General features: G+C 27.6%; 1 protein-coding gene across 31 annotated transcripts; it reads left to right on the top strand.

The window, feature by feature from the left end:
• The first annotated feature begins 927 nt into the window (after positions 1-927).
• On the top strand, positions 928-11270 carry LOC114186901 (uncharacterized). 31 transcript variants are annotated; one of them, XM_085675209.1, is made up of 12 exons: positions 943-1140; positions 1323-1510; positions 1609-1761; positions 1839-2361; positions 8145-8210; positions 8997-9134; positions 9240-9276; positions 9376-9416; positions 9567-9709; positions 10327-10412; positions 10504-10531; positions 10725-11270. In XM_085675209.1, the coding sequence occupies exons 9-12, from the start codon at positions 9694-9696 to the stop codon at positions 10955-10957; spliced, it is 363 nt and encodes a 120-aa protein (XP_085531335.1). In that variant the 5' UTR covers positions 943-1140; positions 1323-1510; positions 1609-1761; positions 1839-2361; positions 8145-8210; positions 8997-9134; positions 9240-9276; positions 9376-9416; positions 9567-9693; the 3' UTR covers positions 10958-11270. The 31 variants fall into 31 exon arrangements, 14 of the variants coding, with proteins under 14 accessions (XP_085531341.1, XP_085531335.1, XP_085531337.1 ...); XM_085675211.1 differs by having other exon boundaries at positions 1635-1761; XM_085675206.1 differs by having other exon boundaries at positions 944-1140; positions 1323-1761; positions 1839-1932; positions 2227-2361.
• The last annotated feature ends 5526 nt before the right edge of the window (positions 11271-16796 follow it).

A 16796-nucleotide genomic window follows, 5' to 3' on the forward strand; every position in this document is an offset into this window, starting at 1 on the left:
ACTATAAAACTATATATATATATATATATATATATATATATATATATATATATATATATATATATATATATATATATGAAAAAATATAACCTATCACTAATCCAGCGAGACACAATTAAAATTAGGAAATCGAGGAGTGAGAAAAGCCCTCACAAAGAGAGTGAGTGAAAGCATATTCAAAATTAAAAGAAATTGAAGAGAAGGGGAGAGATAGAGAAGGAGAAGCTCACCCATCAAACAAACAGATCGTGTAGATTTGTTGAATTAAAAATACTTTTTAAATTAATGAAATATATTTTATATTAATGAAATTTAGTAGTAAAAAAATTATTTTCCATTTTATAATGTACAATTCAACATGTATTTTTGAATTCGAAAATAAAATATGTAATTTTCAATGTAGACTTTTTTTTAAATGCGCTCCGAATCATAATTTAGAAGGTATTTTCAAATTGGATTTCATCATAAAGAATATTTTTTTTTAATGTAATATATAATTTGAAAAAATATTTTTAAATGTAGAAATTATTTTGAATGGTTTAATCAGAAATACATTAAAATAAAGATGCAACCATAATTGTTTTTTAATTATAATATTAATGAGAGGCAGTTTAGAGTTTATAACTTTTATAGAAATGCAAAATGAAAAAAATAAAAAAGGAAAGAAACAACCTTTGGAATGCCACTGCATCACTTAGGGACTAATCTAATCCCAAACTTCAATATAAACATAAATAATTAATCTCACACCAATTAAGAGAGTCCATAACCTCACTTGATTTTATTAACATCAATAAGAAATCATTGTTTTTAAAGATCCCTCATTTAGACCTAATTAATATTACTCTTCCTCTTGTTTTTTTTTTTGTCAAACACATCTCTCGAATATTCGCGCTGTCAGGTTATTGACATTCTTAATCTGTTTATTCACAGTAAATTATACAATTTAATTAATTAGTAAGTGGATTAGGGATTGGTCGAGGCGCGTATGTGAGTAAAGATAAGTTTCGACCCAAGTCCTCATCCATTTTTCAGCTTCTGTCGTCGCTCAAAGCACATTGAAAGCATGAAGATTTTAGTTTGCTACCACAAGATTCTTCTATTTCCCCTGTCCATTGAGGCGCATTGGAAAGAAGAAAGGTTTGTGGCTAACCCTTTACGCATTTGTATTTCTTTTTTCCTCTTTCGTCTTCTGTCGACGATCACGAAACTCTCACGCACTCAAACAGTTCACGTTAACTTCTTCCTGTGGTTCGCCATTTGTTTTTTGCATCCCAGGCTTCGTTTTTTTCATTGTCTTTCTTTTGCTATCTCTGTTTCAGAAAATTGATATAGGACCTTGCCCTAAGGTGCACTCTCTTCAGCTTTGAAAAGAGTGTCTTCTCGATCTATAGGGCTTGGGTATTGCAATCGAAGCACAACACAACAATTTGGTTGAGTATTTAGGTCTTTTCGATATAAACTACGCCATTTCGTTGCATTGATTTTAAAATTAAACAACGAAAAATAGGTAATAGTTTGCGATTCCGGTGTCATTTAGATGTAGCAGCTTTTTTGTGTTTGTGTTACCTTCGTTGCTTAACTGTTCTTATATACGACGGGGTGAAGGTGAAAAGGACTGATAATTATGATAGGGAATTGGAGCATGTCATAGATAAGCTTATTGGTGAGTGTGATAGGAAAATTAGCAGGGCTCTCAAGCGGTTCGAGGACGAGGATGCAAAGGCTTCCATTGTGATTTCGGTCTCCACAGTTACTCAAGTGAGTGTTGATTATTGTGTTAGGTTCCCTTGTGGCAAGTTGTGATAAGTAATACTAACCTGTTTTTGTGTTTGCAGACCCTTGAGGTGTTTGAGATGTCAAAGGAAATTAAAGAGAAGTTGAATTTGGAAGAATATATAATCATCAACAAAGAGGAGGATTAAATTGGTGGTTGTGCCATATTTGTTTGTTGAATGAACAAATATCATTAAAGTTCTTTTTGTTTTTTTTTTCCTCATTATATGCATTTCTTTTACATGATCCTTAAATTTATGGATAATCATTGTTTAGAATAAGTGTTTACTTTTATGAATTTAAAATCACAGAAGCAAAAAGATGTGTGTGCCTCTGATTTAAGGAAAACATAAATTAAGTAGATGCTGGAATACTCTGTTTCACACCCAAATGGGGAGTTCTTTTTACTGAAGTAAAACTAATATATCATTTATGAATTTGTTATGGCAGCTGCATACTTCTGCTGAATGAAAGGTGAATCAAGAAGAGACACCTATGTGGTTGAAATAGGGAACTGCTAGTCTAATTGCTCAAGCACATATAACTCCAATCGTATTGTCAATTGTCCATCATGGTTTTCATGAGGTATGTCAACTTCTTGGCTTTCCCTGTAAATTATAAATCCTTCTACACTTCTAGCTATGTTTTCTACCAAAGTTGCAGCATTGTCAATTTAAAATTTACTAGTTAGCTTGTAAGTCAAAGAAACTTTTTTATTACTTGGTGCTTTTTTATTGAACTCTTTTACAGATTAATATAAAATTGCTCTGATAAACATAAATTCATGAGTTTTAAGGAATATGAAGTAAGATGTGCCAAAAACAAACTCAAGCATGTAGATAAAGCGTGTTTTTAATAGGGTTCTCTCTTTTCTTCCATTTGAGTGGGAGAAACGTGTTCAAATGCTTTTAACGTGGTTTTGAGGATCGGTGTCCATGGAAATTATCACTTGTAACTTTCACAATTTTTGCAATTGAACTTGTCTAAACATCTCATAATATGATAAACAAAATTGTAAAATTTAATCATTTAAGAAAAATAAAATTGATACTTTTTATGTTTAATTTGGAATTTGAAAACGGTAAAGTGGTTTCAATAGCCTGTTGCAACTTGTTTCTTCTTGCTTGCAAATTGTATTTACTTGATAAAACATCTTTTAATCATGACATGACAATAAAGCGAGGTTAATCATTCCATATATAACAACACAATAATTAATATCCAAGACAAGGGCAAGGCTTCCCTATAATATCCCTGTACCACTTTAGAATATACTATCAATAAAAAAACATGCTCCAAATCTCATATAAGTGAAAATAACAAGAAACCATTATATTTTGATGGATAAAGATATGATTGTATCTAACATTTAACCTGAATTTTTGAGTCACAGCTACCTTGAATCATTTATCATTGAACCTGAATTTTTAAGCCATTTTGATTTGTTTTTGTTGACTGACCCACTCATTTCAGCCTTAAACCTGTAAAACCAATATGCACCTTGCTATTGAGTGATGAAGAAGTCTTGGAATTGTAGTGGGAGTGTGTTGGTGAAATTCAAGTGTGAGAATTGTGCTGTTATAGTGAAAATAACTAGGAGAGTTGAGAAAGAGAAATGTGAAAGTGGTTGAAGAAAGAAAAGATGAGAAAAAAAAGATGTGGTCTGCAATGAAAAGAAAAAGAAAAAAAATGCTGAAAAAAAAGAGAACGAGAAGGAAAATGTGAGAGAGATTGATGTGAATTGTGATGATTTTTAAGTAACAAAGTAATGAAAGGAGAGTACTATTTTTTTAACCTTTATATTGAACTTTTTTTCGCATAATGTTATAACAATTTAATCTTGTGTTAAATGTTATATCTTCTTCTTTTATCCCAAAATGAATGGTCTCATTTTTTTGGTGAATTTTGTGTCATACTTCCTAAATCTGATGTTTAGAACTTTGGCTAATTTACCTTACTCTCAGGGTAAGGTACTCTCATTCTATTCTTTCTTTTATTATACGAATTATTTTCTTTTAATTTAGTGTATTGGGAGTGAATGAAAAATAATAAAATTAATAGTGTATTGGGAGTGAATGAATGTTGAATCTTACGCAACAAAATCTTACGCAGTAAAAAACAGATAAATGTACACATAAAAGCATTTATGTCTTTACTTCAAATTAAACTATCTTTACGTATACAAAATACAAATATATGTCTTTGTTGGGTGTGATATTGTGTATAAATAACTTTGCAATTGATGGTTTTTGAACTACTGAATTGAATAAGCATAATCTTATGTATAAAATCTTATGCAATAAAAAATAGATAAATGTATTTATATAGATAACTCTGCACATTGATGGTTCTTGAACTACTTAATTGAATAAGTATAATCATGTGGACTTATGAACAAATAGATAAATAGATAAATGTATATAGAAAAACACTTATGTCTTACTCGGTGATATCTTCTACAGATAAAAAATTTATATGACTTATGAACAAATAAACACTTATAAAAGAAATTGTCTAAAGAAATTGCCTTTACGTGTATACAATAACACGATAAAAATGTAAATGACTTTATGCGTACAACAATTTGTTTTTTTTCTTTCTAAGATTTTGTACACGTACTCATTCAATTAGTCACGGTAAATGGTTAATCTGATAAACTATTAATTATCATTAATTGCTTGTCCAAGTCAAACAATACCACACTATCTATAACAAACTCAAGTGTCTTACTGCAATGTCATTTGCAAATTAAGTGGCTTTCTGTGTACAAATATCTATTTTTTTTGTTGTAAGTTTTGGTACATATGTGTCTTTTCTTGTACAACTATTTGTCTTTTTTGTTGTGAGTTTTGCTACACAAGATCATTACTTACAAAGATAATGTGTAGATTGTACTTTTTTTTTTTTCAAAACATATTACTCTCATCTAGTTGTAATTATTTTTACTTATGAAAGTCAAGACAATACCACAAAATATAAATATATATATATATGGACAAAAATTAAATTTTATTATATATAAGAAAGGTTTTGATTAATAGTTTAAATTTTATTTATTTTTATAGTAGAATATATTCATTTTAATTAATTTTCTTAAAACAAATGAATTTTTTCTTTATGTTCATTTTTATTTGTATACTGAGTTGTATTTTTTTTAGTTTTATAATTTCCTTTATATAATTTAAATTATCATTATTATAATTTTTTTTATTTGTTTTAATTATAATTTAAATGATATACGATTATCATTATATAATTATTTATTTTATTTATAATGTCTTCTATTTGTATTCTGCCTTATTAATGTACATGAAATTTACCACTGTTAGTTATTTATATTGTCCAAAAAGTACGAAAAAGGAGAGAAAGGAGAGTAGTTATGTGCATCCAAATTAGAACCAAGTGAACCAAAAAAATCCAATGATATGTTGGCATAAAAGCATTAGTGGTGCCTCAAATAAGTATGTCACACTGAACTTTATTTTGTACAAAATAAAAAAAATCTAAAATAGGAAGACAATATTAGTGATCCTTCAAACAAGTATGTCACACTGAACTTTATTTTGTACAAAAAAATTGAAACAGGAGGACAGTTACTATCGAAGTGAAATTCAGTTGTGTACAATCATCTGTCTTTTTATTCGTAAGTGTTGTTTTTTGTAAGATCTTGTACATACGGTCGTGTTTATTCAATTAAGTAGTTCCTAGTAAATGGTCACTCTCAATACACTATTCATTTTCATTAATACATTCACCAACTCAATGTTCACTAATACCACAAAAGTACATGTGAAATGCTACTTCAATACCACATTAGCGATGACAAACGTAATTGTCTTTTTGTGTACAAGTAAATGTCCTCTTTTTGTGACAGTTTGTACACATGGTCATGTTTATTCAAAGTAGTTCTAATAACACTAATTGGTTACTCTCAATACGCAATTAATTTTCATTAGTTGCTTCACCAACTGAATTGTTCACCGCCACTACACAAGCACATTGTGAAGGCTTACTCTATACCACAGTACAAATGAAAGACTTAAGTGTTTTTTGTGTACAATTATATTTTTTCTTCGTAAGATTTTGTACACATGGTTGCATTTATACACTAAAATGGTTCAATAACACTAATTAGTTCCTAAACGTACCTTCACACTTTCCTTGAAGCAATAAAATAGAGTTGGAAGAACAAAATAAAGCCTAAGTACAAAGCTTAGTGCAAAGGAAAGAAGGTTAGAGTTTGTAAAACCTAAAGTTTACTCAAATTAAACCCCACAAACAAGAATAGCACGAAGGAGAATAAAAACCTTTCAACAACACGAAAGAGAAGAAAAAAACAAAACAAATGTGAGGCATAGAATCACAAGGCTAAAAGCGAAGAACTTACCAGCACCAAATGAAGAACTTTGACTACTTTCAATGCGTGAGCGGTGATCGACGACGATGAAGGAGAGACATTCGCTTAGGGCCAGCGACAAACCTTTCTTCTCTCAGACGCGTATCTAACAAGAGAGGAATACATAATAACGTTCTTTAGTGGTTTGGTGAGGGTTGAGCTATGGACGACGAAGAAAAAAAAAAAGATAGGAGACGCTCATCTCCAAATGTTTCTTTCTAACAAACGCGCCTTTACGAATTTTAAGCCCATCACGGGATATAAATGCCACATCACATGCGTACAAAATATTAAAAACTAAAAATAGTAATACCATGACACCTAAGCAGGTAATAAAAGACCAAGACCAAATTAACAAGGTCATTGTATCGTTATCTATTACAACAATATATTACACGTGTATACAATAATCATAATCTTTTATAAGTTAAGTATATAATTCTCTAAATTTTTTTACTTAAATTTTGTTAAAACTTAATTAAATAAAGTAATTAAATTATTTATATTTTCATATATTTCACACATACATAATCAATTTTATTGTATATAAATGAAATCATCATGGTTCATATTTAAATAAGTTAAGTTATTTATATTGTTCATCATTGTATATAAATGAAATCATCATAGAGTTGTGACTTACCATGGAATCAATTCTAATATCCATAATACTTTTATCCAATGTACATTTATGTTCAAATAATACATGTAAATTAAATTTTTTTATGTCTTATAATTAATTATTTCTATTTTTTTTAATATTTTTTATTTATTTTTATTATGTAAAATATTATTTTAATAATTTAATGTAATTATTTTTATTTTTTAACTTATTATTATAAGTATAATTATATCATTTTGTATATAAAAAAATTATTTACCATAATATAATAATTTACATTAAAAGGAGTAATTTTTACACCATTATTTTATGGCTATGAAATAGACAGTGAGAATTTTATTTTTTTGTGTTAATTTTATACAATAGCATCAAGTTTTTTATAATCATTTTATGATATAACAGGGTAAATATAAATAAATATTAATAAGTAATAATAATGTAATGTTATTAAGTTAATATATAAAATAAATTTATATTTATTAAAAATTAAATTAAATGAATATGTAAAAAAAAGAAAAGATAAACAATTTTATAAAAAATAATAAAAATAACCGTTAATTTTAAAAAAATTAATAAATAATTATATTGTAAAAGATATAATTGGTATCATGAAAGGTGGACAAGAAATATTTTTATATATTTTGTTACGTATCATTAATTTAAGTTTACGAACAAAATTGGATCAACAAACATGTCTCTTCCTATGACTTCTTTTACTTCTTTATATACTTTCTAGGGGTGAACCTACTCCAATATATACTTTCGATTTATAGAATGTTGTTTCTACTAAGTCAATTCGAGCAACGGTTCATTCTCAAATTACGGTGGTCTTACTTCTCCATTAAAGTTTAAAAACCCTAATTCTGACTCCCTCCACCTGACTCAAACAAATTGAGATTTGTGACTGAAGCATTCGATGGAGACGAACGAAAATGATGCAATCAATGAAAATATATTTTCTGATTTATTCTTTATTTAACTACAAATATATTCCTATTCCTGTGATAAAATGTTGTATCGTAATATTTTTTATGCGTGTAAACGAGAAACAAATGTCTTAATTCAAGTTTGATCAATCTTTGGTCCATACTAGAATAGAACAGGAAGATTTACGAGTTTGAAATTCATTCTGCATACACTAGTTATGAATGCAAAAAAATTCTTCCAATATAGTCAAATTAAGTTAAGGTTTTTAACTCCATCTATTCGTATTCTCTTCAGATAGGTAATAGTGAGCTATGGAATTTGTTCATTATTTATACACATACAAAAATTATCCAAGCATTCATGGCCTTATTGCATTTGTCTGAATTATTTAAAACTAAAGAATAATTTCGGTTCTTGATGCAGGACATTGTATGAATTGCATCTTGTAATTTCATCCTTCCAAGTAAAGGCCACCTTCTGTACAACAAGGTGATCAATACTATTCATTCTGACATTTAAGAATCCGCTACTAAATAGAAAAAAATGCTTCTAGTTTCACTGTCACTTCTGCAAATTGCACATGTCTTTTACAAATACAAGCTGTGCATCTTAATTAGGTACTATAAGACAAGAATTTTGATGACTGAAATTTATAACTTCTCATTGAAATATTTTATTTGACCCTGACATAGTTAATCATTAAAGATGGAAATCAAAACTCGAAATTCTGAATACTATAATGGATAGGATTTTATGTTCTGGCATACTTAGTTATAGGAACTACATTATATAAACTAGTTTTACATCTGTTTCAGTAGTTTCATAAAATTTACTAAACTGCCAACTATTTTGACGGAAAAGAAAAAATTTCTTGAAATGATTGCATGTGTTTCGTCACGTATATGAGTAATTAAAAGTAATAAATCAGGCTAAGGAATCTAGCTATACGTAGCAGAGAAGAACCGGCTAGAGTGATGTGCATGTGGCTCAATCGGTGTTAAGAATGCCACAACTTAGTCTACTATGTTCTTTTGGTTTATTACATGTGCCAGCCTCATTCTGTGGATTTGACCCCTCCAATATGACAAAATGTTTCATTTTATCTTTCATGAATTCTGTCATGAACTTGCATCGAAGACTTCATTTTAATTTTGTTCCGAATTGAAATTGTTCAATATCTCTCTGATTTCTTTCCAGTTTTCCATGTTCACCTAAAAACTATCCTAACGTGGTTTATATTATATTGTAATTTGGTCATTTTTTTCTCGGATGAAGAAATCATAGGCTATGGATGAACTCCAACGAAGCATGTTTCTGTCATAGTTACACTGCCAGAGAATTGTTGATTTTCTATCCCATTGTGTTCTTGGTGTTTGGCCTTTGGTCCTTGAAAGATGCATTATTTGAACAAGGGTGATTATTATTTATCCATCATATCAGCTTGCTCACCCTTTTCTATTCACAATAAGCTTGAATCTTGGACTTGTGTTGTGCTTATTGATTTTATTTGATGGACAGGGATGCTGAAGAATTGGCTGAAGTTGAAGCTAAATAGGTTAATATTTTTACCTCTCTTTTTCTGTTTCTTAGCACCTCAATCTCAATCTCAATTTTCTTATGTTTGTTTCACGTGATCCCCATTTTATTCTCTCAGGTCATGAAAAAGGTTTACGCAAGAAGCATTCTATGTGAAAGGTCTAGTCTTGGTTGTATGGTTTTTGATTCTTTGTAGTGTGTCTGTGTGATGAGTGCCAAGATTTTGTTTAGTATTGTGCAGAATACCGAAAATGTTGTATACTCTTTAACTGTTAGACATATCTAAAGGGTTGTTTTTCTCAATTGTAGATGAAGATGGCAGAGTGGTTGAGATAAGGGGAGAGGGAGCAATGAAAAATTGAAGATAATAACACTAATCCATGGCAGTGTCAGGAGAATAGCACTGGAATAAACTTCAGCATGCACGCACTGAGTCATGACAGCTGGAATAGGTAATAACAATGAAATCACTGTCAAGTTAATCAAGCCAAGAGCCATCAGCAAAACAATATCAGGAAAAATCATTAAGCATAAAATTTACCTGTATCTGATGAGTATGTAGTATGCCATTGAAGTTTTATTTTACTATCTTTATTTCAGTATAAAAACTCTTTTATCTTCCTATGCAGGTTACATTGTTGGTACTGCTTCTTTATCACACAGATTAGGTGGCTTTTATTCAGTATAAAAAGCATGTTTTTCATATCTCTGTTGTCAAAGCGGTGCGTAAGAAAGCAAGGGATCAATGAAAATTTTCGTGCCTTTGTTTACATGCTGGTGACTCATTTGGTCTTCAGTTTTTCAAGCCTGATTTAATATCCATGATATCTGTTCTTTTGTAAACCTTAATACCAGATAGGATATATGTGAAAGAGTCATAGAACATGATCTGGTATACAGGTTTAGCATTTGATATTTAACTTTTGGTTCAATTCATGATTCACTTCATATGATCATGAACTTTAACGAATGTTAACTTAATTTCAATCTGTTAATGTTGTGAATAGAATATGGAACCATTTTATTTACCAAAAGTCTAACAAATAGATTTCTTAATTCCAATGAAAAGGATCACTATTGATGGCTCCTGATATAGTGATGACACTGGTCGGTAATAAAGTTGATCTTCAAGAGAAGCGGGAAGTTGCTGTCCAGGTAGTGCAACCTTCCTCCATAATACAGTTGTCTTTTAAATAAAACAATTTGTTTCTTACCTCGTACAGTTTACTTTAATGTTTTCATGAAGGATGGCATTGAATATACCGAGAAGAATGGTATGTTTTACATGGAGACATCTGCAAAGTTACGCTTGGTGTTTACTTTCTTGTTTTGGTGCAGCTAATTCAATTTAATGCAGCTGATTGCTGTGCAGATTTTGATGAATAAATGTTGTTGACTTCAGGTAGTGATTGACATGATTCTTTCTAATGCGGTATACATATTGATGTTAAATATTCTTCATTGCAGGTTTTTCAGTTCCATTAAAAACATATCTTCCGGATGGAGATATTGATTTAACTGCACTCAATTGTCACAATATTGAGGATGGCTTGGTATTTGATGTTCGTGTTGTTCTTCATGGAGAGAAAATTAATGAAGCTGCTGAATATGAAGTGAAGGATGTTATTTTCATTGATGCAGAGGTTATTTCCGCTTTCTTAATTGATGGCTTATCAGAAATTGAATGCATTTTAGTTTAAGTTTATTTTATGCCAACTGCCAAAGTAAATTAGAAATACAGAGTTGTCAACTTGGTTGAAGGAGGCCGTATGCTCTTTTAGCATCTTGCATCAAGTTAAACTTATTGCCTTTTGATTGCAGATGTTGTTGCCTTATTCAGCTCACATTCCATCCTAAGTTGACATTTTGGGATTGATCATGGTAAATATCGCTGATAATTCATTTCAAGTTGTTTAACTATTGGATAGAACATCGTAAGAAATGTAGCTTAACACAGATTTTGAATACAACAGTATAGAAACTTAACTGTGATGCCATGGACATTATTGGTAAGATCTTGTATTTGGAATTTGCTACGTTAAATTTGTCATTATGTCATAGGATTATTTATGGTTTATTTATATAATCTTAAAATTATGGTATATTATTAGAGGCACAAATATATGAGATAATTAATTAAAAGTTGATTTTGTCTAATAATGCAATAGAAAAGAAAAAAGTGAATTATGGAGATAACTAATAATTAATAAATATTTTTTGGAATTTTTAAAATTTAAAAATAATATAAATAACTTTTTGATAGTTCGTGAAAATATGATATATTTTGTGATGAATTTTAATCATTAAAATATAGTATATTTTGTGATGATTTTTAACCGTTGGTTTTAAATTATTAAAATATGATAAAATATAATTCAATTATCATATATTTTGTAACAGTTTTTAATTATTATTATTTTTTTTTCTAACAATAATAATAGTCGTTAGACTATTTTTGTCACAAACTATTGGTTGACATGAGTAATTATGATGATTATTTTAACTGTTGAAAATTTTATTTGTGATAATGGTTAATTATTAAAATTTATAATTTTAACCTTTACAAATAATAATTATATCATTATTATTGATAATATTTAATAATTTTGATTGGACTTTGGATATACTATAAATTAATTACCAATCATATGCGCTTAACTTCATGTATTTGAATTAGATTAATTCATATTGAAGTTATTATATTATTCTATCCAAGATATTGTATTATTCTATCCAAGTGAAACCTATTTCTCAAAATATATTTTTACTAAAGAATTAGACAAGGCATCCTCTAATATTATTATAGTTAGTGATGTATTTAAGACCCTTAATTAATGGACCAATTAAAAATTATTTGAGTCTTGGTAATATTTTAAAGTAAAAGTTAGAAATTAGAACCTAAAATTAGAAAGACAAATATATAAAATAAGAAAAAAAAATAAAAACATTTCTTTTCAAATATTTAATAATAATTTTAAATTAGATGACCCGCTAGCACACCACTCATGTACAAATCTTCATAAATGATGTAGGTCTAATTAAATATTTTTTTCGCCGGCTCTTAATGTTGCGTTTTTAATAATTATAATGAAAGAGACATTTCGTAAATAAATAAAAACGTGAATGAAAAGAAGGGATAAGTATCGTGGAACATATGCTAAAACGTGTTCAACAAGTTAAAAATAGATGTCAACTGTAAATAAATTAAATATTATCATCAGTGATAAGAGGTTTCGTTTCTTCTTTTTGTTCTGTAACTAATTCCATTCTCTTACTCTTTTTTTTATTATTCTATCCATTGACTTTGACATTGACTTTATTTTCCGTGTTGATATATGAAGAACTTAAATTTTCTGTAATTGAACTTTTAGTAGTTAATTCATCGTAAATAAAAAAATTATTTAATTTTAAGTGTATAAAGAGTGCGTGTTGAATAAAAAAGGAAAATTATGATTTAATAAAATTTTGTTGATAAATTTTTAATAATGTATACATGACGGCACTTTTAACATGAATAAAAGTTTAATAGGAGTTAAAAATAGAAAAAAAGAAATATTTGGTTTGTGGTGAAAAATAAATTTTATTCAAAAAAATATTAAAATATATGGTCAAATAAATGAAAATAAAAATGTGAAAAGCAAATAACTTTTGGAAATTTCGTAATCTAATCCAAATCCCACTATGAATTATGAGAGTGAAAGTAAATAGCCTGGTTTATATTGCCGATGATGATTATTGGAAAACCCATAATCATCACAAGAGAAACAACTCGATAATAGAGAAAGCACTATAAGCAGAAACTCAGAGTACATAATACGAGCATAAGCATAAAAAACCAGAAACACAATTCAAAAAGAAAATTTATTTTTTAACTACTAAATAACTTTCTCTTCTCTTCTCTTCTGAACTTAGGTATTATTTTCTAAGTGGTTTTCTATTTTTTCTTCTCATTTTCAATATATCAAAACCACTTAAAAAATAACACAAGAGAAAGTTGTCAAAATTTAGTAGTTAAAGTATTATTTTCCATTCAAAAACTACATGTCGAGAAATCAGGTATCTGAGATGCTACACCTTGGAGTTCTGTATTTGGAGGTGTTCCAGTGAACCAGTGAGTGATGGAGTTGAAGGAGCGAAGGAGAAGGTGTTTGAGGAGGTGAAAAAACAAGAATTGGAGTATTAGTAAAAGAAGGAAGTTGATGAGACAGAACCAGTAAAGGTGAGCGATGAGAATCCAGAGCAGTGTTTCACATGCAACTATCCCTGACAAATAAAATATTATGATGGTGTTGGGCTGGTCCATGTCAGCGGCGGAAGCTATGGCATGAGAAAACACAGCGGTGACCAGAATCGACAGAATTGAATCCTGAAAAGGATTGGTCTTGGAGGCCCCATATTTGATTCCAATACAACTCAACAGAAATGTCATAAGAGCACCCATAGCCGCTTTGATGTTTTCCATGATGAAGAAGACGAAGACGAAGAAGATGAAGATGAAGTAGAAGAATGAAAAGGTTCTAAACCTTTATATACACGATTACAATTTTTCAACTAATGGTTACGTATGCTCCATATATTTTATTTTAATTAGCGTATTTTTCAACTTAAATTTGTCATTACACGCATGATTCACAATCCACTTGTTTCAGAGTGTTTTCACTGTTAAAAAAAAGTTATATTTTCTCTTCATTTTTATTTGAAAATTCTTTTAAAAATAATATAAATTTTGTTATGAAAAAAAAAATACAAAATTATTACTAATCTATTTATAAAATATTTTGTATAAAACACTCTTCGTAATAAGTTTTATAAAAAATATTTCCAAATTTTATAATTGAAAAGAAAAATTATTTACAAATGAATTAATGTCAATTAAAATTTAAAAAAAAATAACAAAAAAAAATTGCAAATTTTTATTAATAAATTTACAAAAAAAAAATATCATATAATATAAGAATTTTTAATAATATTTGACCATTAAAAATAAGGCTTTTATATTTGTAAAAAAATTTGAAAAATAAAACAGTATATATAAAATTAGTGTAGAAATGTGTTGGATGTTAAAATAATATTATCCTCGCCATATAAGCTTGTATATTTATTATAAAATAGAAAATAAAGAATAATATTAAAATTTATTGTGTGGATAAGTATCACTACTTAATGTGCTGTTGAGACTAATATTAATGTTTCAATTTCCACACTTTCAAGTATTTTACTTCCATTCGCTTGCATTAGGCTATCCTTTTGAATATGATATATATAAATAAACAATTGATGAGTTAATAAATCAAGTAGACATACTATAGGTTAACTCTGAAAAAGAAACAACCCGCTTTAACTCACTAATAAATATTTTAATTATATTTTTTTTTAATTTAGAGTACTAATATATATTATTATATTATCATATTGGGTTTGTCAATTAAATATGTTTTTTTCGATGTTATAATTTTTGTACTTAAAACTAAGGTTCTATTGTTTACTCATCTTAATTAGCGTGAATGGATGAGTTTCTAATAAAGTACTTAAAAGTAAGTTTCTAGTGATTACTCATTAGAATAAATATAATATGTTATTTCTCATCAATAATTATTAATAAGAAATAAAACAATTATAAAGATCTACGTCAATATATATGACTACATTTATTTTTTGTACATATTTTCTTTCTAACTTTAAATGAAATAATTATATTTTTATTTTTATTCTTTAAATAATAATTAAATATTTATTTAAATTAAAATGATTATTTTGTTATTTTATTTTTAAAATTTTTATTTCTTGAAATTCAGTTATTTTTTTAATTAAATTAATTATTTACAATAAAAAGAGACATGTTATATGTTTCATTAGTATATATAATGTAAGTATACAAAACGAATATAACATTTTATGATTATACATTTGTCAATGAAACAAAATGGAAAGAAAAGATTTATATTATCAAAAATTATAGTTTAACAAGAACAATTTTGACAAAGTTTGTTTTTTACACTAAAAACACTGCAGTGTTATTTTTTATTTTACAGTTTTTGAGAAAAAGAAAAGTTAGAAGTTTTGTTTCAATTTTCTTTGTTAAAATATAATTCCCTTATATTATAAAGCATCCCTCTTCTGACAGGACCACCTTTCACTTTCGATCTCACGTATGCTCGTTTTCAATCTCACATTATATAGTCATTTATCAAAATATTTCTAAATTGAAAGTTTTAAAATTCATACTTTAAAAGAAAGGAAAACTCAATTATTATTTGTTTTAAAATTGAAATAAAATAAAATATTTATTTTCACCAAAAAAATTTGATAAAAGTGAAAATACGGATTAAAAACAATATGTAAATTGCTAAAGCAGAAAATGTTCGTATAACACTGACTCTTAAGTGTTAAGTTATAGATACTTAATAATTTTTTTCTTATTTCATAATTGATTCTTTTTAAATGGTTTTATATTTTAAAATAATAATATGATACGTGATGATGTTAGTATTTACTAAAGTACGGACATCATAAAAATCTAACCTATAGAATCTTCAATTAAGATATCAACAAGTTGTTCGCCTCGATCAAACCCATATACCCGACGTGCATCTTATACTTATCTGTTTAAAAAAAATATTAACTTTTCAAGAAAGAAGTTAATTCATACGCTTATTAAAAGTATATTGAGTGAAATATTGTCACTACAAAGTTAATATCTGAGATGGTGTTGAATTACATAACATTAATTTCCTCATTTATGAATTACTAAAATATGTTTCTAAATATTTCTGAAAATATTTATATAAATTTTCTAAAATCTAAAAGAATAGTACGATAATTTTAAAAGATTATTCAAATATTTATAATTTAAATTATCGTAGAAAGCATATTATATTTTTACTAGGAAAACATTTTTAGAATTCGAAAACGTTAATTTCTAACTTTTCTTATGAAAAACATTTGAAATATGTAACTAAAAACATTTCAATATATGTTATTTGTTAAAACATAAATCAATTTAAGAAATGCATGGGTATGCGTCAATGCCACGTATATTTTTTTATTATTAATAAAAAATATATTATTGATCCATTGGTAGTCTTCCAACTAGATTTGAGTCAAATATTATCTTTAAATTAAAACTTGAGTTTTTTTTTTTGTTATTATATGTCGCTTTCCAGTTTCTCATTTACCGACAATAATGAAAATAATATAAATTGACATGCTTGCATGGGTTGAAAAATTGTATGCATTGAAGGACACGCTACCTGAAGCACAAATAAGGTTTCTGTCTGTATGCATATTTCGGACTGAATAGGAAGGTTCATGAGAATGTGGAAAGATCAGTGGCTGTGGAAATGTTGGAGCATATATTTAGTTTTTAAATTTACATGATTTAACAAATTTCAAAGAGAAGTTAACTTTTTCACGCAACTGTTAATTAAAAAAAATATTTGTGTTACTTTTTATCTTTTCTTTACCTTATGATAGTTTTGAACATTTATAATCTTAAGTATATAGTTCATAATGCTGTGGAAATTTATGATACACGGCACG

The sequence above is a fragment of the Vigna unguiculata genome, chromosome 6 (genome assembly GCF_037176805.1).
Source record: "Vigna unguiculata cultivar grain cowpea cultivar isolate G323 ecotype 2 chromosome 6, ASM3717680v1, whole genome shotgun sequence".
In the NCBI taxonomy this organism is placed as follows: domain Eukaryota; kingdom Viridiplantae; phylum Streptophyta; class Magnoliopsida; order Fabales; family Fabaceae; genus Vigna; species Vigna unguiculata.